Below are 27101 nucleotides of genomic sequence, written 5' to 3' on the forward strand. Positions count from 1 at the left end.
CACTTGCATAACACACAATCCTCATGATGACGGTGTGCTTGATGGCTGGCGCGCACGGACACTGACCATCAACTGTGCGACATTGTCTCAAATAAATCCAGACACACTGAATTGCATTGCCTCTTTGGCTTTTTGCCGTTATACTACTTCACTGTGAGCCTGCCTGCTATTCACTGTGTCAGTCAGTTCTGTGCTCCAGTGTATTAGTTTGCTATGGATTCTACTTTAGCATTATTGTCTCCACCAGCCGAAGGCATGGGGGAGAGTATGTTTTGCACTCCGTCCGTCCGTGTGTCCGTCCGTCCGTGTGTCCGTGTGTCCGTCCGTCCGTCCGTGAGCAGCTAATCTCGGCCACCGTTAACCTGGTCGATGCCAAATTTTGCACACACACTCCCTGGATGCCAACTATGAACCTCTGCCCCAAACTTTCCAGAACGGCCTGTTATAGCGCCACCAGGAGGCCGCTTTGTGCAAAACAAGTTTTTGCACAGTATACCTACAGATTTTGTCCAAACATCACGCAAATTGGTACACAGTCTCTCTAGAGCCATTCAACCAAACCGGTCTTTCAGATTTCTCAGACTCCATCCTGATTGGTTAAGATTGGCTTCCTGAGTGCTCAGTTTCAAACAAAATGCTGCAAATCATGAACACATCGCGTGATTTCCGTGAAATTGTGCACCCACATTCCCACTAGGCCGAGGACGAAATGCCACATGAACAATTTCAACTCAGCCTCAAGGTGGCGCTATAACTGGCCCAAAAGTGTTTTTACCTCTAACTGCACAGATCTGTGGATAACTTTGTATGCCAACTCCCTAGAGGCCAAGGAAAAACCTTTGCCTGGAATTTTTCACATCTGCTCTTTATAGCGCCACCAGGAGGCCGACATATGTAAAACACATTTTCTATTATTACTCCTTCACATCTTATCCAAATTTCACGCAAATCGGTACACATGATCTCCATAGTCATGTGATCAAGACAGGTTTGTTTGATTTCTCATATTCCATCCTGATTGGCCATGATTGGCTCCTACAGTTTTCAGGAGTAGCCCGCTTTGTACAAATCGCCACAACTCCTCAACGCAGCGTCCGATTGCGATGAAACTGTGCACGCATATTCCCACTAGGCTGAGGAAGAATCCTGGTGGAGACCTGTGCCGATTGGCACTTTATCTAGTTATTATTTTGTTTTACTTTGGAAACTGTGCCAAGCAAAGCCCAAGAGCCACGTGTAGTCCGCAGAATAAGATCAGCGCGGTGCTGCGCGTATAAGCAGATTCAACAGGAGAAGGGCGGCATTGAGAAATGCGCTGGTGTTACGCATCGTGCAGCGGCTGTGTTTTTCTTTGTTGACGCTTGGCTCGTCGACTAGAGATTATGTCACGTTCTTTAAAAAAAAACAGTCCACTTCCTTCTTTAGGTACGCATGCATTCACATTGGAACGATCCATATCTGAATACACTTCAACGGTCCAGAGACCCTCCCCCCATGCAGTCCCGGGGACGGTTGGGCGATCCGCTCCCAAGGAAACGGTACGCATCATTCACACTACCACAACATCTGCCAAGTGGTCCCGAGTGCGCACCCGGGACCATAGTGTGAATCCCCTATGAGACATCGAGCGTGCGTCCGCAACTGGTTGTGGCCCCCATCAAGTGACCTTTTGACCAATGCGGCCCTCGCCCCAAGTTGAGTTCGACACCCCTGCTCTAGGCCCATGAGGGGCCATTTCTCTCCACTGTATCCCCACTGAGGAGTCCATCTTCCCCATAGACCAGACAAGTGGCCATTTGGTTCTACTGACTGAGTGTGTTTGCTGCAAAGACACTCAGCGTTGTGAGCTTTTATAGATTGCCTATTTTCACAATGTTTGTCCCGGCCCACAGTTTGGGAAACACTACCCTTAAAGGGGACTTATTTTTATTATTATTATTGCCAGACACCTTTACAAAAAAAAGGGCAGACATTCATGATTTGTGTAATATTCCCATGCAGTCTATCACTTGGCAGCCATGCTTTTACAAATGTCACATGACAGTACCACCCAGTAATAATGAATATATTCCTTATTGTTATGGTATATCAAAATAAATCTCCTGAAAGCTTCAACAGAATGTGAATTGTGTATAGGTGATGAATTCACCTATACAGCAGTACGGCATTATAGAAAAGAGAAATGTCCTATTACACTGTTATAACCTTATAAACAATTGCTTTAATATATCATTGTACTTTTATATAATTTATATATGCTAATTGGATTCCTAGATAACCAAGACATAGGGTTAGACACCATTTTTTTTTCCTAGGATGAATAATGGAGTAATGGTATTTTAAGAACTGGCTGCGGCCATCTTGAAAATAACACCTTTCGGGTGGTCAAACTTTGGTAAACTTTTAGTATGTTATTAAGGACACCTAATACTACAAAAGAAAGTTGAGAAACCTTTTGTTGCAATTTTTTTAGGGTCAAACCATATTTTTACCCGCCTATGTTCTGTGTGGACCCCAGGAAGACTCGCTGCTGTTAGTACCCACTCACAGGGAGTTACCCCCCCCCCCCCTTTTGATTTACATCAAAAGGGCATGTGAGCTCAAGAGCTTAAGATGTTGATATTAATTTTGTATTCATCCTTAGGACCCCAAATCACACCTTGGAAAGCAGGAGTGTATTTCAAACAAAGTGTCTTTTGACTGGGGGGGGTCATATTTCGACAGCAGGAATTGCCTGTCATAATTTGACCCCCAGTATTAGGATGTAGATATTCATTCATCATCCAACACTCCCCACTGACAGGTAGTACCCCCCCCCCCCCCCCGAGAGGACGTACAGGGCCTCCTTGGCTCCTCCCAGCCAACACTCCCCACTGACAGGTAGTTACTACCTGTCAGCGAGTGGGGAGTGTTGGCTGATGAATGAATATCAAACATCCTAGTAATACATCCTAATACTGGGGGGGTCAAATTAAGACAGGCAATTCCTGCTGTCAAAATATGACAGTCAAAAAAACACTTTGTTTGAAATAGACACTCTTGCTTTCCAAGGTGTGATTTGGGGTCCTAAATAATAAACTCTCCAACAACAACTCTGAAACAAGTGGACGGAGAATGAAAAAAAATGCAGAGAGGAAGCAGACTAATATCCACGCAGTGTGATAGTCTGGCTACGCGAGGCGAGCAGCAGCATCCACCCGTGACTCACGTCACCCAGACAGACGTACCAGCTGTTGTCCTCGTCTTCCCCAGGCAGCGTGTTGGAGCACCGCATCCTGGACCTCTGGCGGGTTCAGCTCCAACACCTCCCTGATGCGCACGCACACACACACACACACACACACACACACACACACACACACACACACGTTGCTGAATAGATAATGCCACAGTGTGTGCATCAGGTGGTACAAACAGCAGTATTGAAATATGATTTCCCATCAAAAGGAGGCGACGTCATCCACTGCTACCGTTTTTCCCTTTTCTCTTTAGTACGTACGGTAATAGTGTTTTGCATGACATATTATTGTGGATTTGTTTTTATGTTATTAATTATTAATTTCATACATGACAGGACCACAATGGTCCCCGGTACTTTCTTTTTGCGTCATCCTTTCAGCCTTGATGTCCGACTGTACCACGTCGTTGTTAACATTTCTGACTAATCAAGTATTCAATCAATCAATCAAGCCAGACATGAGGAAAGGACAGTGTGTGACAGTACAGAAATAGAATATCGAGCGAGGTGAAATGTCTTACCTGGTGTCCAGGTCGTACAGGATGTAGGACGCAGTGTACGAATAACGATACACCTGCAATGACAAGGTGTTCAACAAATGTGTTTGTCCTGCACTTTCATCGTTTTGTCCAGTTTGAGAGCTGCTACCTCAATTTCGTTGTATTTTTTACTAGTTTCTGATTTAGCTCTCATGCAGAATGAGATTTATTTATTTTGTAGCTCTTTTGATCACTAAGATCTACAAGCTCAAAACCAGCCGGATTCGAGCTAGTATATTTTACAATCTTCAATAATGCAGGTTGACACAGTAAAGAACATCACTTCTTGAACCTCCCGGTTCTCTTGTTCACCAAACACGACATTTCAATATCTGCCAGACTGAAAAGTCGACAGAAATATCGACTATAAACAAGACTAGACAGCTCGTCCTGTTTTGGTGGTTGTTTTGCTACATTGTTTTCTAAACCCTGGTGAGACTCCTTCAGCAAGTTCAGCAGTAAACAAAGACTGAAATCAATGAGGGAAAACGCACACACTTTGGTCTCACCAATCACTCTCAAAATGTCATCACCACATCTATTCTACCAATCACTCTCAAATGTCATCACCACATCTATTCTACCAATCAGTCTCAAATGTCATCACCACATCTATTCTATATGTAAAAAGGTTAGTGACGCAGGTGCTTTGGTCTCACCAATCACTCTCAAATGTCATCATATCTATTCTATAATGTAAGAAAAGGTAGGATATGAACAGCCCCACAGTTTCTTTAAATACAAACCCAAAAATAATATTTGTTTAACAAAACAAAATGAACGTTTCGCCCCTGCTTGGCTTTACCAAGTTGAACACTTTGTTTGGCTGAGCAAAGTACATGAAGATAAAAGTGAGGACGCAAATTGTGCAGAATGGGATGATGTATGATGATAAGAGCGCACCTCACTTCACACGGGTGTGAGCTTTTAAATTCTGTGTGCTCACTGTTTTGCTTGATTCACTGCCACAGGGAACAGTTCACTCTGTAGAGCCTGGGCTTTCCACAGCGGGTCTGAGTGGGACCCCTAAGGTTTGCGAACGCTTCTGAAGAATAGTTTAGTTTTTGTCCCTTCTGCAGTAGCTGAGAAAAACACAACTCCGCTAAGCTGTGACTCCCCCATGAGCTTACTTAACAATTTGGTTGGATTCGTTTGTTGTTGTTTTTCCATGTTCCCAAACCACGCCACAGGAGAAAATGCCCAGACAAATTCAGTAAAAACTTGATAGAAAAGTTGGAAAAAGCACTTAAAATACTTAGTAGACCAGGGTCATTCTGGGCTTTAGTAATTCCCTCTAAACCTAATCTCTTTGCCCAAAAATAGTCAATCTACAACTAGCTCACAAGTGTGTCGCATTGGCACACTACAACTATATGGGTATTCTTTTAACCCATTCTGACCGGGCACCCATTTTGGTGTTGGCATCATGTTATGCTTTAGCTATTGAAAAATAGCAGATCTACAAGCTCATATCGCGATACGAGCTTGTAGGTCTGCTATTTTTGCAGAGAGTTGCAAAGTCCGAGTTATGTCCCGCAAGGGACAGAATATATAACTAATATTTCCCCTAGTCAATATTTGCCGTCGGTCACAGGCCGGGTACCTCCTTCCAGGGTCGGGTACCTCCTTCCAGTCAGACGTTTATCCCGCGCAAGAAGTCACCCGTTTGTTGTCTTGAAAGTGTGTTGTATAATTTCCAAAGCAGACCTGTGTTGTTAACATGTGTGCAACATGGTTTTAGCAGAGGCTGTGTTTTAATTGCAAACCTACCTGCTTGACATCGTAGGCGAAGAGTGCATACTCGAGGTCTGGAGACAGGGAGTATTTGGCCACTTTGAACGCCACCTGCAGTCAGACACAAGATAAATTCAACTGGTGAAAGGTCGATAACATTGCAGCCAGGTAGAAACGTCTTATCTCCATATTTTAACCTCTTGATCATACGTCACAAAAAAGCATCAAAAGTAGCAGATCTACAAGCTTGAAATGCAGAGTTTACAATGTAAGTCAATGTATGACAATATTTTTGAACATCAATTTCTAATTTCTAATCAAGAGAGCAACTATTGAAGGTATGGCGAGGTTACAACACAACCCAAACCTCTCCCAAAGTGTCATTTTGCATTAGATGTAACTTTACTCTTCTAGCCCGGGTTTGAACCAGTTTAAGTGCTGGATGTTTTACCATTGAGCTAATAGAGCATGCCTGCTTGCTCAGGGGATAAATGTAATCTTGACCATCAGGTAAAAATGCGTGTCAGATCCTGTGACTACTGTAGGCTTTGACAAGATCTAAATGCAATAAATAAAACAAAATAAAACCACCCCAATTGTATGTTATGTTATGTTGCATTACTATTAACATACTCTATACCATACATGTTATTCATTAAAAAGTGACATACTGTAGTGCCATAGTGTATATTATATTTGTCCTTCTTGTACCCTTCGTATCGAGGGTGAATTCTGATTAACTCTCCCGACCCAAGCAATATTTTCTCACCACCGTTACATAAGAGGAATTTAATGAGGTTCTGAAGCCTTCGGACACGTTTGCTTTGCACGTTTAATTATCCATGCCAAACATAAAAATGCAGTCAGGGGAACCAGTGTTGTTAGAGATTGACACTGGTTGCACACACATAAAATAATGAAAGAACCACAGAGGAACTCTGTTCCATCCACACAGCATGTTTTATACATGATGTTTCTGGAAGAGTTTCAACTCATTGCATCACGTGCTGGTTTGACAGCAGTGCTGTGATGAGATGACGTACTGTATGGTGATACGAGCGCCCCTCACTTCACACACGGGTTTGATTTTTTTTAAGCACATAAAGCAGCATCGTCTATTAGTATCTTGTACAATGTACAGCGTAAAACCACCACCACTGCTCTCTAGAGATGGTCATTTAATAAATCAAAGTCTATTCATTCGGTTCTTGTTTGGCATACAAATTCAGGGAGGATGCAAAAATCTAACCCCTGTGACTGAAATTGCTTCAAATTGCCCCGAAATAAATCATTCTCATATCCATAGTATAAGTGCAGCCATTCTGCCCCGAGGACCAAAACAAGTATATATTTTAAAAGATCCTCTTACGAACGTGCCGTTGCTCAGAATGACCTCCGACCTGTTGGACACAAAGTCGAACTTGACGACGTCGCCGTCACGGTTCCTGTACGTCACCGTGGAATCTGCAGGGGGGGGGGGGGGGGGACAAAACATGGACGACACAACGTCAAATACACACAGAAGGGATATATGCGCAGTCTAAAGCACACAGAGAAGATGTGAATTGCTGTTGTCGTCGGGCAGACACCTCTTATCTACCTCGTATCCATCTTCTTGTGTTTTTTTTTCGTCAATGTCCTACTTGATCGTACTACGGCGTCACACAAAAGCGTTTTGAGCTTGTAGATCTGTTACTTTTGCTATGTTTAAATTGAATCCTGTTGGGACAAATGAGGTTCCCACCCCACAGAGACGATATACTACTACCACTATTACAAAAAAATGCTAAACAGCACTGATTCTTCTGCACATAGTTGTAGCTTATTTTCCAGCTTGTGGATCTGCTACTTTAGATGATTTTGTGTGACGCCGTTATATAATCAAGTAGAGCGTTAATTTATATTATCTCCATAAAAATATGGAGATATTGAGGTTTCTGCCCGACAGTGACAGTTTGCAGTTCTATACCTTAACTTATACTTCTGTAGAACGACGGTTCGCCAAAAATAATATGCATTTTGGTCTAAATGGTCCGTTACTCATTTCTCTTTTAGTTTGTTACCTTGTGCCGTTTAAGTAACTTGAAAAACAACCATAAAAACCAAGATGAAAAAGAATCGTGATAATGTCGTGGAGCATGATTACTGTATGCTTTAAAAAAATAAAATAACGCTCACCCCTAGACTCCGTGTCATTTTAGATTTCCATTTCATGCAACGTCATGTTTATTTTATGTCCTAAAGTATTTCTCATGACATTTTTAAAAGTCTATGAATAATTCATGAGCCATAGCAAGGCACCCCGCAACGAGAGGCTCTTGGTCATTTCACGGAAGGCCCAAAATGGGGACACCAGAGTTAAAGGGGTTAATAATACCATCACTTTGCACTTGGCAGGATGTAATTTATAGCCAATGAAACTCCCTTTAGATTTGTTCAAGCGAGGGCAGTGTTAGTGAAAACACAGTGTCCAGTTCAACATGGCTGTTAGTATCCTACAACTGCACAATTTATGCCTATGACTGCTATGACAGATGTAAACACACAGTTTATTTGTATTACAATTCTGGTTTCAGGTATGTCTAATAAATAGTCTGAATCTCCAGTGTAGTAGAGACCACCTCTTATTTAACACATCCTCCTGTTACCATAGACGGCGATCAGTGGCCAGTGCCAACGAAATGCACAAAATAAGCAGAGAAGAAGACAGTATGAACTGGAAGAGTTAATCGCCCATGTCCTATTAAAGGTCGCACCTGTGATCTGTCGTCAAATTTATGTTTTATTAAGCTCCAAACATCGTACTTTATCCCATTATGAGCCCTATAACCACAAAAGACTGCATGCGTGCACATAGATTTGGGATTTTGGCTGTTTCTACCATGGATGTCAGCAGTTGCTAGAGACGGAAGCTACAATCATAATTATTAATTCTGGATTTATCATAATTAATTTATAAAATCTCATGTTCTCGTGAATACCCAAGATGGGTTAAATAGCTTTTCTCGAGATACCTCGAGGTTACCTGGCATAGATTGTGTTTTAATTTCATATCCACACTGTTGGACACAAACCCATCTCCATATTTCATCGGTTTATATTGTCATAATTGAATGCTGTATTATACTTTGTGTGAAAAAGTAACGAAAATGACTGGTCGACAAGCTCCTAAGGTGTCACTTGGGGATCGTTTCGTTTTGAATTGTTTAAACTGCATATTTTCCGTATCATCGTTAGTTGTATTGCTGTATGACATGCCCAAAAGGGATGCGAGACTCAAAGTGGTTATAAGTGTGTCTGTGTGTTTTTTTTATAAATATTTAACCAATGACAACCAGACAGAAGAACTTGTGACTGAATAACAGAGAAACAACTACATTGGATCCAGCAGAACACATTCTCTTTTCCATTCCCTGAAAAGTAATAGTAGTCCGGCAGTCTGGGTTGTGGAGTGGGACATTTGGTTTTTATTGGCCTAAAATATTATCTATATACCTACATTCATGAATCCACTTGCTGACCGGCTGTCGCTATTGAGCAATCTTTTTATAGGGGTTTATACAAGGCAAGATTTTCAAATTTCCAATATGCTTTATGTAGCATGTGACATGTCAAACTAGGGGGTTTTCATGATTCTGAATCCATTCACAGCATTAGTTTTGCACAAAAAAACACTCCTTGGCCTAAAAACGGCCATAGCCGTCATCACTAATGTGATGAGGTCAGCACATTTGGGCAAGTTGCTAAGGCCGTTTTAAGGAAAGTTTGACAATTTTGACTTTTATAGGATTTTAATGCCGGACTATAGTCCTTTAAATAAAAGGCTCAAGGTACTGTTTGCTCTGCTGTGGCAGTCTGTCTGGTACAGTCTGGGACCAGACAGACACGCACTCACGCAATCACAAATACAGAGCATGCATTAATGCACACGTCAAGAGAAAAGAAACGGGAGAAAGCATATATTGTGTCACCAGAACATACGCGGTGAATATTAACAATATTTCCAACAACCAAGGTGTACTAAGCTTGTTGCTAAGAAGAACCTACATGTACAACCTCCATACTCAATATTTATATATTCACATACAGCCTAACATACACATCTTTTCAGAAAAAAAATAAACAAGCATTAATGGGGAGAGTTAACCCCACGAGGTATGTATAGGCTACTGTAGCGCTATTGTTATGTTTTGCTCTGCGCTTGCAGCAAAATAATGAAGGATGTAGTGTATAATTGAAAAGATGACGTTGTTAAAGTCACATGTCTCCCTACATGTACCATTCACATGAGTGCTATTATTTGTAGCTAGCAGGACACACACACACACAACTTCTATAAATCAAATATTTAATGCCGACCGCTGAACCTAACTCCAAAATGTCTTAGCCTAATCCTAATCCCCAACTGCAATCCTTTTCTGATTGTAAACGTACGTGTAAACAATTGTCTTTTTCCAACCATAAAACAACCATTCTTGTGGGGACGTGTGGTCCGCACAAGAATAGGAATACAAACCAAACACACACACACTGAATATAGAACAACATGACTGTTGCATTTAACATCGGCAGGGCTCCTGCTGCCGCTCCCTTCCTCGCGCCGCTACCGACTAATCCGATGTGAACAGAGTCCTCTAATTTACATTAATCATACATTAGGGATAATGCAACATAAACAAGCAGCCTATGAATAATTCACGAGTGGATTACTGAAGCCTTCATAATATATACACTGACCTGAAGTAAATATGTTGTGGTGGTGTGTGTGTATTATGTACAGTAGGTACAGTATACTCTGCAGTCTACCACTGTGCTACTGTCGTCTGTCAGGTGGAAACCTCATATGCGACTATTTTTCATACAGAGACAGTCATGGCAGCAAGACTTTTTTTTATCCAAAATTAGTTAATAGCACAGGCAGACTCTTCACGTAGTAGAGCATGTCTGAAATAAATATCAGAGCTGAAATTGACATGCAAATATGAAATAAATGCATAAACATGTAGCTAGGTGTAATCAGAATAATATAGTAAGAGAGTGGCGATACTAGCGTTGACTCCCATTGTAACAATGGAATGCGGAAGTGCTCATTCTATCTCAATGGCATAGTTCCAGCCATAGGAGCAATATTTGGAACTATAGCCCATAGGCACCCGCTTTGCGGCGAGATCAAAGCGTGTCGCTACTCTCCTACTCTACACTCTGGGTGTAATTTTAGAGTCCACAGAAGTGAACCTTTCAAGCCCATTTTCTCGCCGTTTTCTGAAAGACATTCATTACTCTATAAGCCATATCTCCAAAACTGGTGGGTAAAAACTGAGAAACCAATGTCAATTTGAAGCTATGATTCCCTGCTTTCACATGACATGGAAGAAATACAAAATAAATCAATGACTTAGCCTCGGTCAGAAACGGCCAGGGCTCTTGTGTATTCAATGAGTGTGCATGCATGTAATCTCATGTTGTTGTCTTCCTGTCCTCAGTCCTATTAAATACCCAGTTCATTTTCTCTTCTCAGTCACTCAATCACTCTCTCTCTCTCTCTAGCTCTCTCTGAACCCCTGTACTTCCCCATTTGTCTCCGTCTCTCTATATCACTCACACACAGCCCCGAGACAGGCTCACATCAATTAACTACACCTCCTCTAATTTGAATAATTCAAATTAACCCATTCTGAACGGGCACCCATTTTGGTGTTGGCATCATGTTATGCTTTAGCTATTGAAAAATAGCAGATCTACAAGCTCATAGCGCGCCACCGAGTGGCGCGCTACGAGCTTGTAGGTCTGCTATTTTTGAAAAATCGAAGAACGACTGACATTTTTTAGAATCTGATCTCAGGTCAGAATGGGTTCATCAGACCAGTGTGTGTCCGGCGGAAACCTCGTATGAATCTGATCTCAGGTCAGAATGGGTTAACATCATCATCTGTTCTGTCACCGATGATGATGCCGGCGGGTCCAGTACCGCCATGGGAAGGCAGACTGAGCTCAGTGAACGCATGATGAACCCACCACGCCACACGCACACACACTGACACGCCATCTGTGTCTCACACGGCAGGGTTTTGCAACAGGTGCCATTTCAGATAAATACAGTAGTTCAAAGAACTACTGAACGCCTCCTACCCCAAAAAACTAAACCTTGTATCTCCAATATTTCAACTTGGTTTGTTTTTTGAGTGGTGCAACCACTCCAAGGAACAACAATGTCTGTCATCCCTCCATGTACTGTATGTCCCTATGTTTTAGGGTACCAATAGGGGCAAAAGTGTGTGTGCTAGAGATGGTGTTGCATGCTAATTACAACACCCTGGGCGTGTTCCTGTGGGTCTCGAAGTTCAGGGGGACCCCCCGGGGATCCCCACACGGAGTTTCACCACTCAGTTCACACGGGTGTGACTTTTTTTTCAATTAATGCCCTCCGTCATACTACAGTGTCACACAAAAGTAGCTAAAATAGCTGATCTACAAGCTCACAACGCATTGATTAAAGACTATGTACCGGTAACTTTCCTCATCTACTATGACGTTTCTCTTAAAACGAAAGTATTCGACAGAATGTGGCAACCGTTTTTTTCTCACCCATCATTAACAGGCTGAAGTATGTATGCACATAAATGTTTTAAATATTTTCTAAAACTATTAACTGTGATCTATTGTATAATATAATTTTTATTTGTGTACGTTTTGTTTTTGTTTCTGTGCTAAATGTATTCTTTTTTATTTCTTTCCTTTGAATGGGGGGGTGGGAAGGGTTTGTGTGTGTATATGTGTATGTGATGTGATGTGATTGTAAAGTATGTCTTGTCTTTAAACCTGAAAATGTATAAATAAAATTGTAAAAAAAAAAAAAAAAAAAAAAAACTTTCCTCATCTACCGTGGATTTGAATTCAGTTCCTTTGCCAGTGCTGACATATTTTACCATTGAGGTAAAAGAGCCGGCCTGCTTGCTCAGGGGATACATTGAATTCTTGACCATCAGGTCAATCTTCGTGTCCGACCCTGTGTCTAGGTGAGACATGACCTTTGACAAGAGCTAAATGTCTCAATAGAGGAGCAGGGAGACAATATACAACATTACATTTTATTCACCAACGGAAGGTTACTGCTTTAAGTCAGTCAGTCTGTGTATTTTATAAATATTTAATCAAAAAAGTATCAGCAAGAGCTCGTGACTAAATAATAACGAAGTCAGATCCATTTGAACACAGGTTCTTTAATTATACCCCCAGGCATTTTCTGAAAAGTACAGTTTTGAACGTACATTTTTCCAGCCGACCGTGTCAAAAACAAAGAAGCCAAAGTGAAAACGAGGCGAGAAAATAGACTTCTTCTCCTCCCATGAGCTCCACAAGTCAGTCCGTCTGTCTGTCTCAATCACGAATCAACCATCGCAAGCTGAGCCATCTGTGCACTCTCCTTAAAAAAACGAAATATCTATATTTTTCAAGGAGAGGAGAAAACGTACATTGATTTGAGAAAACTCGTTAAAAGCTTGTGCTCTTTCTTCGGCAGAGTCTTCACTTTTCTTTCTTAGATTGAAGGCAGTGGAGGAAGCAGTGCAGTGAGCTGGGGGGTCAATAGAAACGATGGTCACTCGCACATACTTTGATGTTGACAAAGTGAGGGAGAATTTCTGTTGGAGTCGGGGTGGAAACCTCATAATCCCATAAAAACTTTTCAAGATTGAAATTGAAAATAGGGGAAAAAGTTGTCGATCCATGCGACACGTTTTGAGCTTGTAGATCAGCTATTTTCTTTTGCTACTTACAGTATGTGTGATACCGTAGTATGATCAAGTAGGTAGGGCATTCATTTACGACCAAAAGAAACGAACTAAATAAAATACGGAGATAAGAGGTCTCGGCCCAACACCAACAATTCAACAATCAATCCACTGTACTGTATATGTGCTCTGTCTTTCCGGAGAAGGGCAACCAATTCCAGTCTGTCTTTCAACTTCATCTTCATAATTGGTCACTGAAAATGTTCCTCGGCTGGAAATGGGTGAAGTCTGAAGTGGTCCTTCAATGGGCTGCAGCTGTGTTTGTCTGTATGGGTGATGTCATTAAACGAGGAAGGACATTTAAGCCGTTAAGACCTGAGGCCGATTCTAGAAGTTTTCTGAAAATCTTATATGTTGCAACGGTATATCAGTGGTTCTCAATCTTTTTCCATAGCAAGGACCCCCAAAATGATATGCATATGAGACTCCCATCTCAAAAGAGTTGAGAAAATGTTCACTTTAAAATAATGTTTAAAAATAAAATCACCATATATACAGTTAATAGTATGTGCGTGTGTTTGTGTGTGTGTTAGGTTGCGCACAGGTGGTGAAAAACAACCATGCTGTTTTCGTGCTCAGACGCACCCAGCCACCCACACAGTCAGTTAAGGAAACTTAAAAAATATGAACGCGATGGATTATTTAGCGATATTATGGAAACGAGAGCAAGGTAAGCAAGCAAAAATATATGTTTTTTTCCGGAACAGAAGGGGAGGGGGGGGGGGGGGCTTTACAGAGTAAAATCGGCCATGTCTTCCCGGCACCCCAGAGCTCCTATTTTGAAGGATTCCCGGGACTGATTGTGTTAAGGGATCCACTTCAGACTTGGCCATCTGACTGAGCCACTTTTGAATCTCATCAAGTTTATCCCTATATGTTTTTACTAAGCATAGAGTGTTGAAGTGGTTAATAGTGACTGTAGTAGTAATAGTTGTGGTGCAGTAGGGTACTCACCACTGATCCACTTGGCTTCAGGGTCATGGACGATGAACTCTGCTTTGAACAGGTCGTCCACGGTCAGTCTGGACTTCCTGTTGTCTGGGAGCTCCGCTGACAAAAACCATTGACAAACATTACAGCACCGTTTCCCAAACTGTGGGTTGTGGACATCACATTTTTCACGTGGGTCTCAAGCCAAAAGGTTTGGGAAGCAGTGCATTAGATTAGAGTGCGTGCTGTACCTGGTGTGAGGACGACCACAGACATGGTGATGAGCGAGCAGACCGCCACGATCACCAGCAGAGAGATGGCGATGCCCTTCCAGTTCCTCTGGGTAGGGTTGGGGTCCACAAACTGATCCTGAAAACGATCGGAGAAAATAATTGTTTATGAGATATTTAAGATTTATAGACGCATTTCTTGTTTGCAAACATTGAAGCTTTTGCCGTTTTTTGGTTTTATATAATAAATTCCCAACAGATCCCAGAGCCTGTTGTTTTGGGGAAACGCACAAGATCGGTATCGGGCGATCGTGAATGAAACAAATCAGTGATCGGTCCCAAAAAGCTTGATCGGAGCACCTCTAGTGACGTCGTCTGGAAAATGCGACATATTCAAAAGAAGAGACTTGTTTTTCCGACGTGACATCCTTTGTTTACATCCCCATTGAATTTTTAATTAAATCTGTGGATCTCGAAAGATGATCGCAGGTAAATAATTACTTAAAGGACCACTTCACCACTTTTCAACCTATCTTCATATAATTGGTCCTCACTATTGTTTATGATAAGAAATACCACAATTGTTTCCCACTCAGTCTGTGTCTGATATAGGAGGGCTGTGGGCAGTTCAGAAACCAGTCTTCCAGTGACCTCATAGTTATGCAGATTATTTTTTTAATTATTTATTATTAATTATGCTTTTCAACGAGTTAGTCTTGCTCAAGGAGGGTGATGATGCATGGACACGATGGCTATCTCGCGGGGATCGGACCTGTGATATTCCAGTCACAGCCTTGGCCTGGCTACCGGTCAGACAGATGTCGTCATGGTTACGTTCTCTGACAGCTGGGGGATTGGTGTCCTCTGACCCAGAAACTCAAATTATATTGTGAAATGGATGGAATATCATGCCATGGTTATTTATTACAAGGTGTCCGTGGAGGTGAGGGAGAAACTTATAAGGAGGAATACAGAAAGATATTTGAGTTTTGTTTCTTTCACATTGGCACATGTGAACGGATGTTTTCTCATGCCAATAAATCTCCTTTGAATTGGAATGAATTTAATTAAGTGAGAAACAGACTGACATACACAGCGACAAATATGATGGCTATCCCAAATTCACTCAAAAATAACACACACACACACACACACACACACACACACACACACACACACACACACACACACACACACACACACACACACACACACACACACACACACACACACACACACACACACACACACACACACACACACACACACACACACACACACACACACACACACACACACACACACACACACACACACACACACACACACACACACACACACACAGCATTTTTCCAAGTAGCACGTGTGCCCCCAAGTTGAAAAATCTAGTAGCGCGCAAATAATTTTAGGGGCACTGTTATGTCCCTATATGGTGGTCTAGGCGATATGGATGTGTAATAATTTAGTGTTTTATTTTGAAATGATAAAGCCAACTTAACAAACACAGCGAATAGGTTTAGTGGTGCCAAAGGAAAGAATGCTCACAATAAACCAAAATTCACTACCTAAATAAAGTAAAGGTCTTACCTACTAGAACAGAAACAAAAACCTTCCTACTCTAACAACAAACAGAAAATACAAGGAGTGGCACTCACCTCTAAACTAGTGGGAATAAACAAAAGAGTTACCTACGTGCAATATGTACAGGGTACCCCAGAACTAAACTACCATATTCCCTGTACCAACAGAAGGCTTAATAAATGACAAACTTAAAGAGTAACTCAACAAGGTTCAGCAGGTCTGTCTCAGATGTGAAGGCATGGCATGGAATAATCAAAATGGCCACACACACACACACACACACACACACACACACACACACACACACACACACACACACACACACACACACACACACACACACACACACACACACACACACACACACACACACACACACACACACACACACACACACACACACACACACACACACACACACACACACACACACACACACACACACACACACACACACACACACACACACACACACGTAACTTATATAGGGTGATTGCTGAAGGTGATTGGTGGAACGATTGGAGGCCCAACCAGTAGTGAGAGGCAGAGTTGAATGAAGATTGAATCAGACCTGCATGGGAATGAATGTTAGAGGCAGAAAACAGCAAACAAGTGTATGCCTGAATGGCAGTACACTTAACAGGGACGGTGAAAAGTTATCAAATAATGTTTTTCTTTAATAAAGTGATATGAGGTCAATGAGGACGTTTTTATTTCCAGGCAGAAAAAAATGCCATAGAAAGCATAGGTGGACCCCAGGCTAATGAGGAGGCAACATGCTGTCCCTTTTAGAGCTCTGCAAGCCCGCCAAATCGATTTCTGTACCTGACCAACAGGCCCAGGCTCGGGCTGCCGTGCCGTTATATTAATGTTTCACCGTGAATTTAACCCAGCCAGCCTGGACCATTGTGGGCATTGATAAGCATGTCTGCTGCTTGCTTCAGTGCACGCACGCATGTACACACATGCACGAGCACACACACACACCTGAACAGACATGAGACAGAATGACAGTGGGATAGTTGACAGTCTTTGGCCAAATGTGTAGTGTCTGTCCACTGACTCCTGCCAACAGTGTAGCAGCCAGCAGCACGTGCGCAAACACACGCACACACAGTCGCACACACATCTGAGCTTTACTTCCCACTCTGGCCAGCTGTCCTGCAACAGTATTTTAGCCTCATCTAAAAAATACATTGTTTAAAAAATATATTCTAACTCAAGTGGACGGCAAAATGACACATCTGTAGTTATAGAGTGCTTGGTGACTGTGTGGACAACCCTTTTACAGACAACTACAATAGTAGCTTACTACTGTACTGTATAATGAAAAGTATACTGACATCTACAATCTACGGACACTGTTCTGCAACCTACAGTCAACACCCCTCCAGTCCATATACCGTTAGCCTGGTTTCCAGCCTGATTCGCTGCGTTCCGTGATTTGTCTTGTCACTTCGCTACTCAGTCTGGCCAGCCTCCCGTTAGACTCGTATTTCAAAACGGCACACATTACGTAGCGACATGGTTGCTGATATGTCAGCAACCAGCGCCACTCTGTCCATGCTTTTCTCACCGTTGTTGAAAATAATTGTGCCAGTTCGAGACTCGAGAGTAAAACCTACGGTAAAAAGACGTTTACACCGCGGACAAAGCCAACTCGGCCCTCTCGGGCAGGTACCCTCGCAAAAAACATGCAGTAATCCTGGTCTCTAAAATGCCTCCCCCTGGCCAGCCAGTGCGGCTGATGGAGGGGAAAGGAACTGGTTGGAATAACGTGTTCCTTCCACGCGCTACGTCCAACTGGGGAAACTGGGAAAAAGAAGCGGTTTTGCCGCTCATGCATTGAAGGAAGCATGAGGTCAGTCCGTTGCTCTCCCCAGGTTGGCGGAGGGAGTGTAGAGCTTTAGATTACATTAGATAAATGACACTGGGTTAAAAATAAAGGGTTACAAAATCGTGGGATAAAATGACAGAAAAGCTCTATTATTCTGATAGCAATCTTTGCTATGGAGTTGGAGTCTCTCCGTCCCTTCACCTCTTTAATCAACAGAATGTCCAGGTGCGTTGCCAATTTCAGCCAATCAAGAGAGAGAAACCTAACCCTAACAGCAAGCACGGGAGCAGCACATGCCTGACCGTTGTCTCAGCATGTCGGTCCGTAGGTGTGTCTAATCTGAGTGTGCATCCCGATCTGTGGAAATGGGGAGGCCGCTGTCACTGAACAAACACACTAGTAAAGATTACATATCAGGGCCTGGGCCCCCCTCGCCATGGCTCAGTGGTCCAGGCACCTTGGCTGGTAATCCAGTCTGGCAGTGTGCCGCGGGTTCGACTCCCAATCCCGACGGCCTTTACTGCAAAGTAGGCCAATGTCATAGATTCATGAAGACACACATGCACACATGCAGTTGTGCACACAACACACACAGAGAACATGAACCTAGGCTAAGTACTGCACACACAAGCCAATGCAATTGAAAGACGTACACTAACCACTATGACTTTCTCTAGCACAGCCCTCATGCCCTCCGTGCGTGCGGCACACGCGCACACACAAACACACACACACCTCTGTATTACTTCTGAACTGATTGCCTACAGGCCTTCACTTGAGCGGCGGTGTGTGAGCGAGCCCGCTTGTCAAAAGGTCCAACACATACTGTAGCACTTAATGAGCGATTGAAGAGACATGCTATAGTATAGGCAGAGGCCTAATTAACATAAATGACCACTGGCTTCACGTTATATTCTATCTATTATGCAACCACACTGAATATATGGGACTGAATGTCATGGTATAATGGCCACGACTCCAACTCAGATAGGCTCATATACTTGAATGGTTAAAAGAAACCCACAACCTGCCTATGTAAGCCAGTGGTTCTCAAACATTTTCATGCCAAGGATCCCAAAATGGATATATTGTGCTGTGGACCCTCCATCTGAATATGTTTTGTGCCAGGGACCCCCAGAAGAGAAGATTAGTGTTGAAAATGTCAATTTGGCTATTTTTGAAAAGCCTGCATGGATAAAGTGGTTACATTTATTGTGATGCTGTATTCACACATTTTGCTGGGGACCCCCATCAAGGCCCCCTGGGGGTGCCCAGACCGCACTTTGAGAAACACTACTGAAATATAGGCCATCTTTGAAAAATATTTTGACCAAAATATATCTTTAAATGTTATTTGAAATACATCTGCATAGTCCTTATAGTCCCCATGTATTGAGTAGGCTTAACAACATGTCAGATACATTTTTGTTGCTGTAGTGTAGCCACTTAGTCAATTGTGACAGTGACAACAAAAAACGTGAACCCTTTGTATAGCTTATTGTGTTCTCCAGTCCAGAGTCTATGGTTTTCTAGTTATTTTACACCAAAACAGGACAGTACAATTCCATTCCCAACCATGATACAAGTTTCAGGTCAGACCCTCCCCAACAATGTCAGCTAGGAACTTAGCATTAGAATGTTAGCATCTAAATAAGGTAGGCCTAGATGTTTTTGGTAAAAACAAAAAAAAAGTTTGTTAAAATTGAAGCACTTCCTTTTTTTTTATATATGAAGACAATAAATATACTATATTCATAATTTGCACTTCTGTATCCATGTCAGTTCTCCTGATTGATTGGATATAATTGGTATCCAGCTGACCTGAAAATGCTTTTTCTTTTTATTATGATGACCCGAAGAGACAATAGACTCCTGAACACACACCCCATAGCTAGTACTATCACAAATTGGCCACAATGTAGAGATATTTAACACCAACTTACCATATCAGTATTCAGTACCCTAAGCAAGGGAACTGAAAACAAACGTACGGGAGCTAGCCTAAACCTATTGTTTACATTAAACACGGACACATGTTTAATGGGGGGGAAATAATGAAACTCACTAAATCAATCAGCCTATGTGTTGGCTACACTACACAGTACACTATACACTTTCGCGTCGCAGACCTTAAACCAACGCTGTTATATTTCCCTAGCATCTATCTAACCGAAATGACATGTTACCTCATCTTGTGCGTCTGTCGACTTCTTCTTTTTGGTGGTTTCTTTCGAAGCGGTCATTGTTGACAAACTGTGGCGTTGTGCGTGTGTGTGTGTGAATGCTCCTGTCTGTGGATCTTCAATTTGTCCGACACACTTCAAGACGACCTGTAGTTTTGGAGGCGCGCTGCTTGCTAACCGAGCGACAGATTAGATGGACAGCCCTCACTCTCTCCCCATAGACGACAAGACTGCTCAGGTCTCACGATCAAATCACATCACGCTGTTTAGACTGGAGCTTTTACAAATCGAGTATTTTCCCTCGATCCTGTTGTTTTAAAATCACGACTCGTCCAAGCCAGACCACTCCCCCCCCCACCCCCTTCTCTCTGTGTGTGTGTGTGTGTGTGTGTGTGTGTGTGTGTGTGTGTGTGTGTGTGTGTGCGCGCGCGCGTGCGCATGTGCGTGTGCAGGGGATTGATTAGAGTTTCGTTAAAATAAAGATTTGGTTAAAAAGTCAAAGTCTCTCTCAGTCAATCAATATACTGTAGTGTAGATATATCTACAGTATCTGTGTGTCTGTCTGTGTGGATTGTCCTGGAGCTCTCCAGGGTGCTGATCTGGAATGATCACCACTGTGCGTGCGTGCGCGCGTGTGCGTGCGTGTTGTGTGTGCGCGTGCATGCGCAGGTGCGTGTTATTCTGGTTTATTTGAGACCTCTATCAGCCAGGGTCAACGCTCCCCAAATCACCCTCAGGCTACAACTGCTGAGAGGAGAGCGTTAATGCAAAGCGATAGGTGTCACTGAGAAGACCCCCTGAAGACATCACTGCTTCACAGTACACTACACCTCACACCACAAGATATAAATAACATGAGAGAGATGGAGAGAGAGACAGAGAGAGAGAGAGAGAGAGAGAGAGAGAGATGGAGAGAGACAGACAGAAAGATGGAGATGGGGAGAAAGAGAGAGAGAGAGATGGGGAGAGAGAAAGACAGAGAGAAGCAGAGAGAGAGAGAGAGAGAGAAAATGACAATGGCAGATGAGCACATTGGGGGACACAACAAAAGACTATTGCCCTGAAGACATTACTTTTGTCTGCTCTTGCGCGCTTATTTTTTCCCTGCCTTTTGTTTCTTTCTGTCTTCACGTGTTGTCATTAAAGAGCTCACATATAGCTAAACGTGGCGGACAGACGGATTCATTCATACGTTGTGTCAGCAGGGAGATGGAGGACAGTGCATGCGGGGACCAGGCATGACATGTCAGAGGAGAAACCATGCAGGCAAATGAATGAGGAGAGTGCATTTGGGAGACAAACGATGTGTTGATCAGGAGAAGAGATTGGTCCGAGTCTCCTCTTCTGAAGAAACCAGGAGGAGGTGTGAGGAAATGGGAGAGCGGGCACAGATAGTGGAGAGGCTCAGAGAGAGAGAGAGAGAGAGAGAGAGAGAGAGAGAGAGAGAGAATAAGAAAACGATTCATATAATAGGGCAGTGGTTTTCAACCATTTTCATTTCAAGGCCCATTATTAAGTAGCCATTTGAGTCACGGACCACCATTTGATGAGATTTAGCCTCTCAGACCCAAAACTAAAGAATATTTTGTTCCATGCTTTTGGCAAACGATCAAAATAACAATTCTTCTGCAATTCTCTAATTGTGTATAGACTTCTTGTAAATGAAGTGATGCAGATGTTTAACGATAATTGAACTCTTGAGAGCGTAAAATGAAACCAAATGGACCCACAGTACGGGTGCATTTGGTTTCATTTTACTCTCTCAATTGTTAAAGATCTATAAGGGTCCATTTGGTGACCAACTCCCCATCATTTTTTGCTGGGGACCACCTGGAACCCCCTCAGGGACCAGTGGTGGTCCCCGGCCCGGACCACTGGTTTAAAACCACTGATATAGGGTTTAGGATCTGTATAAGAAGACATTTAGAAGCTATAAGTCTTCAGGCAGCTGGAATTAAGAGCGAAACATAATGTATGTACATGATTTATGTCGCGTGCCACAGTGTCATGGGACCGGAAAAATAGCCTATCTACAAGCTCACAACGTTGCAGCGCAACACGTTGGGTTGTGAGTTTCGGTTATTTCCCGGCTCTAGGCCTTAGTTAAAAATGCCCAAAACATGTTTAAGGAACATGGCATTCGTAGAATCGTCGTCCTAAAATGTCCTCACAAGCATGTGTGTGTGTGTGTGGAGAGAGAGAAAGAGATGGAGAGACAGAGAGAGAGAGATGCATAAAGCAAAGATCCTTGAGGCTTGGATTTGGAGACTTGCTCTCTCTCCCTCCCTCCCTCCCTAGTTAAATATTTAACAGTTGGAACTAGAAACCTCATGGAAATGATCTATCAGTAGTCTCTCTCTCTCTCTCTCTCTCTCTCTCTCTCTCTCTCTACACGACTCTGTTCATCTGGCATTCCTTTCCTCTCTCTGTCTTTTCTCTGTCTACAGTACAGACTCTATTTATCAAGGCAAGTCGTCTGTCTGTCTGTCTGTCTGTCTGTCTGTCTGTCTGTCTGTCTGTCTGTCTGTCTGTCTGTCTGTCTGTCTGTCTATCTCTCTCTCTCTCCCTCCCCAGTGCACCAGTATAGCTCTGACCTATGCTGGTGTCTGGGAAGTTCACTCACGTCCCCAAGGCAGAGATATCTCTTTGGATCAGTCGTTTCTGTGTCTGTGTGAGTGTGCGTGCGTGCACGCGCATGTGTGTGTGTGTGTGTGTGTGTGTGTGTGTGTGTGTGTGTGTGTGTGTGTGTGTGTGTGTGTGTGTGTGTGTGTGTGCACTAGCATACAGATAGCGCTCTGGCTTGTGAATTCCTGGGGGAATTCATTCAGGTCCTTTCAAAGCACAGTAAATTCACCCAGACACCCCACAGACCCCAGAATGCTGTCGTGATAGGAGAGGCTTTTATCTAGAGTGCTTCACATCTGCTGAACCATCAGCATTATCCTCGTTGTCGGGCAGAAACCTCTTATCTCCATATTCTGACTTTTTGTGTTTTTTATTCGTAAATTAACGCACTACTACTTGATCATATCACAGCGTCACACAAAGGTATCCAAAATAGCATGGATCCACAAGCTCGAGCCTGTCGGTTTGCTTTTGACATATCAGGTTTTCATCCTACAGAGACAATATGGTGGTTCTCTCAAATGTTTTAATTAAAAAATATAACCTTAATTAGAAATTAACCATAAAAATGTAGCTCTAAGTGTAAGTTCAATAAGAAAGATATCACACCCTTTCATCTTTCTTGCTGGGGAGGATGCATCACGAAATCCTCTCATTGAGTGTGGGCACATATACGCGCAAAGAAGTGGCAATAAAGCGCCTAGAGCAGGTGTCTCTTCCGGTTTTTTTAGACAGCTGGTATATGGAAATTACGCTCGTGCGTGGCTTCGACTTGTAGAGTCGCTAAAGCGTTTCCTTTTTATTTTATCCAAAGGTCCCTATACCACATTTGTTCCTCATGAGGAGATGCATGTGTGTATTGAAGTTGTATTGCTGGCGGTCAACGGTTCATGAGCCTATGCCTGTTCAATGTTTGCATTTTCAATTGAGTGCTATAGCGGCACCATGGTTGTGGGCTTTGCGTTCTCACCGTTTGGCATAGCCCTCTATTATTCCAAGTTTCGCGAAAACCGACTGCACGGTTGAGCCTTGCTATTTTTGCTACTGCTATTTTTGGCGTAAGGAGAAGAAAAAAACAGACAAATACAATAAGGGACCAAGAAGTCCCTTTGGGCTTTGTCCCTTAATAATGATGGTTCATTATAGACATGGGCATACAGTACATAGAATGTGGCTGAAAGTAATTCATATGCAGCTCATTGCACGCGCACACACACACCGCGTACGTGTGTGTGACACACATGGCCTCCTCCCGCCGGAGCTGTGTCTGTTTCTACACTCCCCGTCTCCCCAGGGAGCCGTCAGATGCCCTGGGGACTGGGGAGTCAATCCATGTCATCGGAACACTGCAAATACACTGACATTTCTGATTAGTAGTAGTACCATGCATGCTGTACAGCAGTGGTTCCCAAAGTGGGGTCCGGGGACCCCCAGGGGTCCTTGAGGGAGTTCCAGGGGTTCCCCAGCTAAATGATAGTTTGGAACCATTGTACACTCAAGTTAAATTAACATCGATTTTACAACATAAATTGGGGGTCCCAGAGATAGAAACGCCATTAAATGGGGGGTCCGTAGACTAATGCATGTCAAACTGGGGGTCATTGAAATTAAACGGTGTGAGAATCACTGCTAGAGCCGTGAAAATCTTTTATCACGGGGGTCCCTGGCATATCTTTCAAATGAGGGTCTGCGGGCTAATTAGTGTCAATTTGAGGGTCCTTGACATGAAAAGGTTTGGGAACCACTGCTGTACAGTACATACAAATAGGCTGACATGTAACATGTCTGACTAGTACCATGCTGTACACTACATACAAATACACTGAAATTTAACTCATGTACAGCCAACACCCGCATCTGGTGTCTGAATTGTGTACTCCAGGGCCACCAGCCAGTCATTTAATACGATACCTTTAGTTTAAAAGCTGTTTCACTCGGAAACCGAGAGTCAGGGAAGTGAATTATCACTATGTAACGGGTGCCGTGATTGTTATTTAATTCACCCAAAACATAAATTGTATCATATCGTTTAGAGAAATGAGGCGCAAAAATCAAGTTTGTTTTGAGCAAAAAGAAGAATCAGAGATATCACGATTCTAAAAACTGCGTTCACTTCGACAGCATAAGCCAGCGGAATTCTCACTTCCGGTTTTTTACAAGATCAGACACAATGAGTGTATAGGTCCCTGCTGATGATTTTACATTTCAGGCACAGAGGCGTTCATGTCAAGTCCTTTTAGTGGAAGAGATTTGCAATGGCCAATGGGGGCAGTCTAACGCCATCGCAGACAGACGGCCCCATACGACTTCCCATTCATCCTCATCAATGTTCATTCCTAAATTCACTGTGCCATATCTGGATGACCTTCAACACATCCTCCTCCACCATATTTTGGTTGGTCCTAGAAGAGGTAACTGCTCTAACTCTGATGCTGTGGCATTAACCTATTCTGACCTGAGATCAGATTAAAAAAATGTCTATTACATCCTGACAGTTTCATTATTAACCCATTCTGACCTGAGATCAGATTAAAAGAATGTCAGTCGTTCTTCGATTTTTCAAAAATAGCAGACCTACAAGCTCGTATCGCGCCACTCGGTGGCGCGATATGAGCTTGTAGATCTGCTATTTTTAAATAGCTAAAGCATAACATGATGCCAACACCAAAATGGGTGCCCGGTCAGAATGGGTTAAATACCACAAATTGTTTTTCTTTGGTAATGACATTTTAACTTACATTAATTATTTACATTAATTAGTTTCAAGGTTTATTTATTGTTAGGGTAGTAAGGGTATTAGCATTTCCCAAGCTCATTTAGCTTTTCTCTCGCCAGATCATTCATGTGGTTGATTGCTTTGCGGTCGAGGTAACTAACTCTGATACTGTAAGAAAGAAATGGACCCTTGTAATTACACAAAGGTGTCTCGTGCTGACCATAGCCAATCTACGAGCACAACGTGTTGCACATGTGTCGCATTGTCTAAAAATATATACATTTTAAATGATTCGCATATACCGTTACAGTCCCAGGATTCCAGAAAGTGGCAATGGCTTTGATCGACTGCGTTAAGATTTGAACTGGAAAGATATTTAATTATGTAGATGAAGATAATATGAATTTAGCTGGGGACCCCTGCAACTCCCTCAAGGACCCCGGCTGAGGGTCCCCGCCCCGGACCCCACTTTGAGAACCACTAGCTCTGCAGCTATAGTCACCACACAGCACACACCTCACTAAAGCCTCTCAGATTAAAACAGTGCGACAACACCGCCCTCTGCTGATCGAGACGAGGACCTGCATTTGCAGCTGCATGCTCAGTTTCAAACGTCACTGTAAATAACCTGTTATCACCTGTTAATTATCTTTGAGCATCGACGTGGCTATGAGTGTGCAGCCTTTTTCTTCTTTTTCATTGTTCATCGCCTTAGGCCTTTAGCGCCTCATTAATATTGGTGTGCGTCCTTCTCCTGCCTATTTATCAAACACCACTGTATACAGTATACACTACACATATGTAGCTGTGGATATTAATGAGCAGGCAAACAAGTTCAGAAGAAAAAAAAATATATATGTGTGTGTGTGTGTGTGTGTGTGTGTGTGTGTGTGCGCGCGCGCGCACACTAGCATACAGATCTGGCTTGTGAATTCCTGTGTGTGTGCTCGTGCGTTTTGTTATTAGCCTGCGTTGTAAATTCTACTTCACTACTAGGCTACTTAATAAGCTCAGTGTGTCCATGTCCATTAGGAGATAAAAGGCTTTTCAAATCCGCTATGCTAATGTTTCACTCCTCCCTCCCTCTCTCTCTCTCTCTCTCTCTCTCTCTCTCTCTCCTCTCATTACTCTCTTTTAATCTCCCTCATTCTCTCTCTCTTTGGTGATAAAATGTCTTATATTCAAAGTCTCCACAAGACGGATTATGCTGACTGGTTGAGTTAAGGATGTCCATGTATAGGTAGTGGTACTAAGACGTACAATCATGTTACACCTGTCACGTCGGCAGCCGTTCAGTGTTGCTACGTGCACGATGTCACTTGGTTCCACCTACGATTTCTAGTCTTGAAGGTGCCCAGAGCGCCCGCTATATGTCCAGGACCACAGGAAAACATTTGTTTCTCTCTACTGCCCAAAAGGTCACCACGGGTACTGTAGGTAGGTAATAGGTATGCGTACGTTGACTGTACGTCGTGACCGTCGGATTGACTGCAGCCGTCAAGTGAATGAAAATACCTAATAATTGAGTACATTGAGCATGGCTTTATCCCCCCCCCCCTCTCGTTCACTCTGTGAGCTGCCCTGGTTCTCTGGTTTGAGGGAAAATGATAAATACAATAAAATAATCTCCAGTCAAAATGATTGACAGCATGGAATTCCCAGAAATCCCAGAAGTCCTTTTGAACAAACAGTATAGAT

The 27101-nt window shown here is 42.9% G+C and overlaps 1 protein-coding gene across 1 annotated transcript in view; it reads right to left on the reverse strand.

Moving 5' to 3' along the window:
- LOC310853872 (inactive dipeptidyl peptidase 10-like) overlaps nt 1-27101 on the reverse strand; it is a gene marked incomplete at both ends in the record, with an annotated part of 61946 nt that overhangs the window by 29956 nt on the left and 4889 nt on the right. Inside the window, 6 exons of the mRNA XM_083758346.1 lie at nt 3228-3309; nt 3760-3812; nt 5548-5622; nt 6881-6975; nt 14256-14351; nt 14483-14594. Of these exons, the coding sequence (XP_083614472.1) occupies nt 3228-3309; nt 3760-3812; nt 5548-5622; nt 6881-6975; nt 14256-14351; nt 14483-14594 (513 nt within the window). The remainder of the gene's footprint in view (nt 1-3227; nt 3310-3759; nt 3813-5547; nt 5623-6880; nt 6976-14255; nt 14352-14482; nt 14595-27101) is intronic.

This window comes from Protomyctophum parallelum (assembly GCF_964188405.1).
Source record: "Protomyctophum parallelum genome assembly, chromosome: 23".
In the NCBI taxonomy this organism is placed as follows: Eukaryota; Metazoa; Chordata; class Actinopteri; order Myctophiformes; family Myctophidae; genus Protomyctophum; species Protomyctophum parallelum.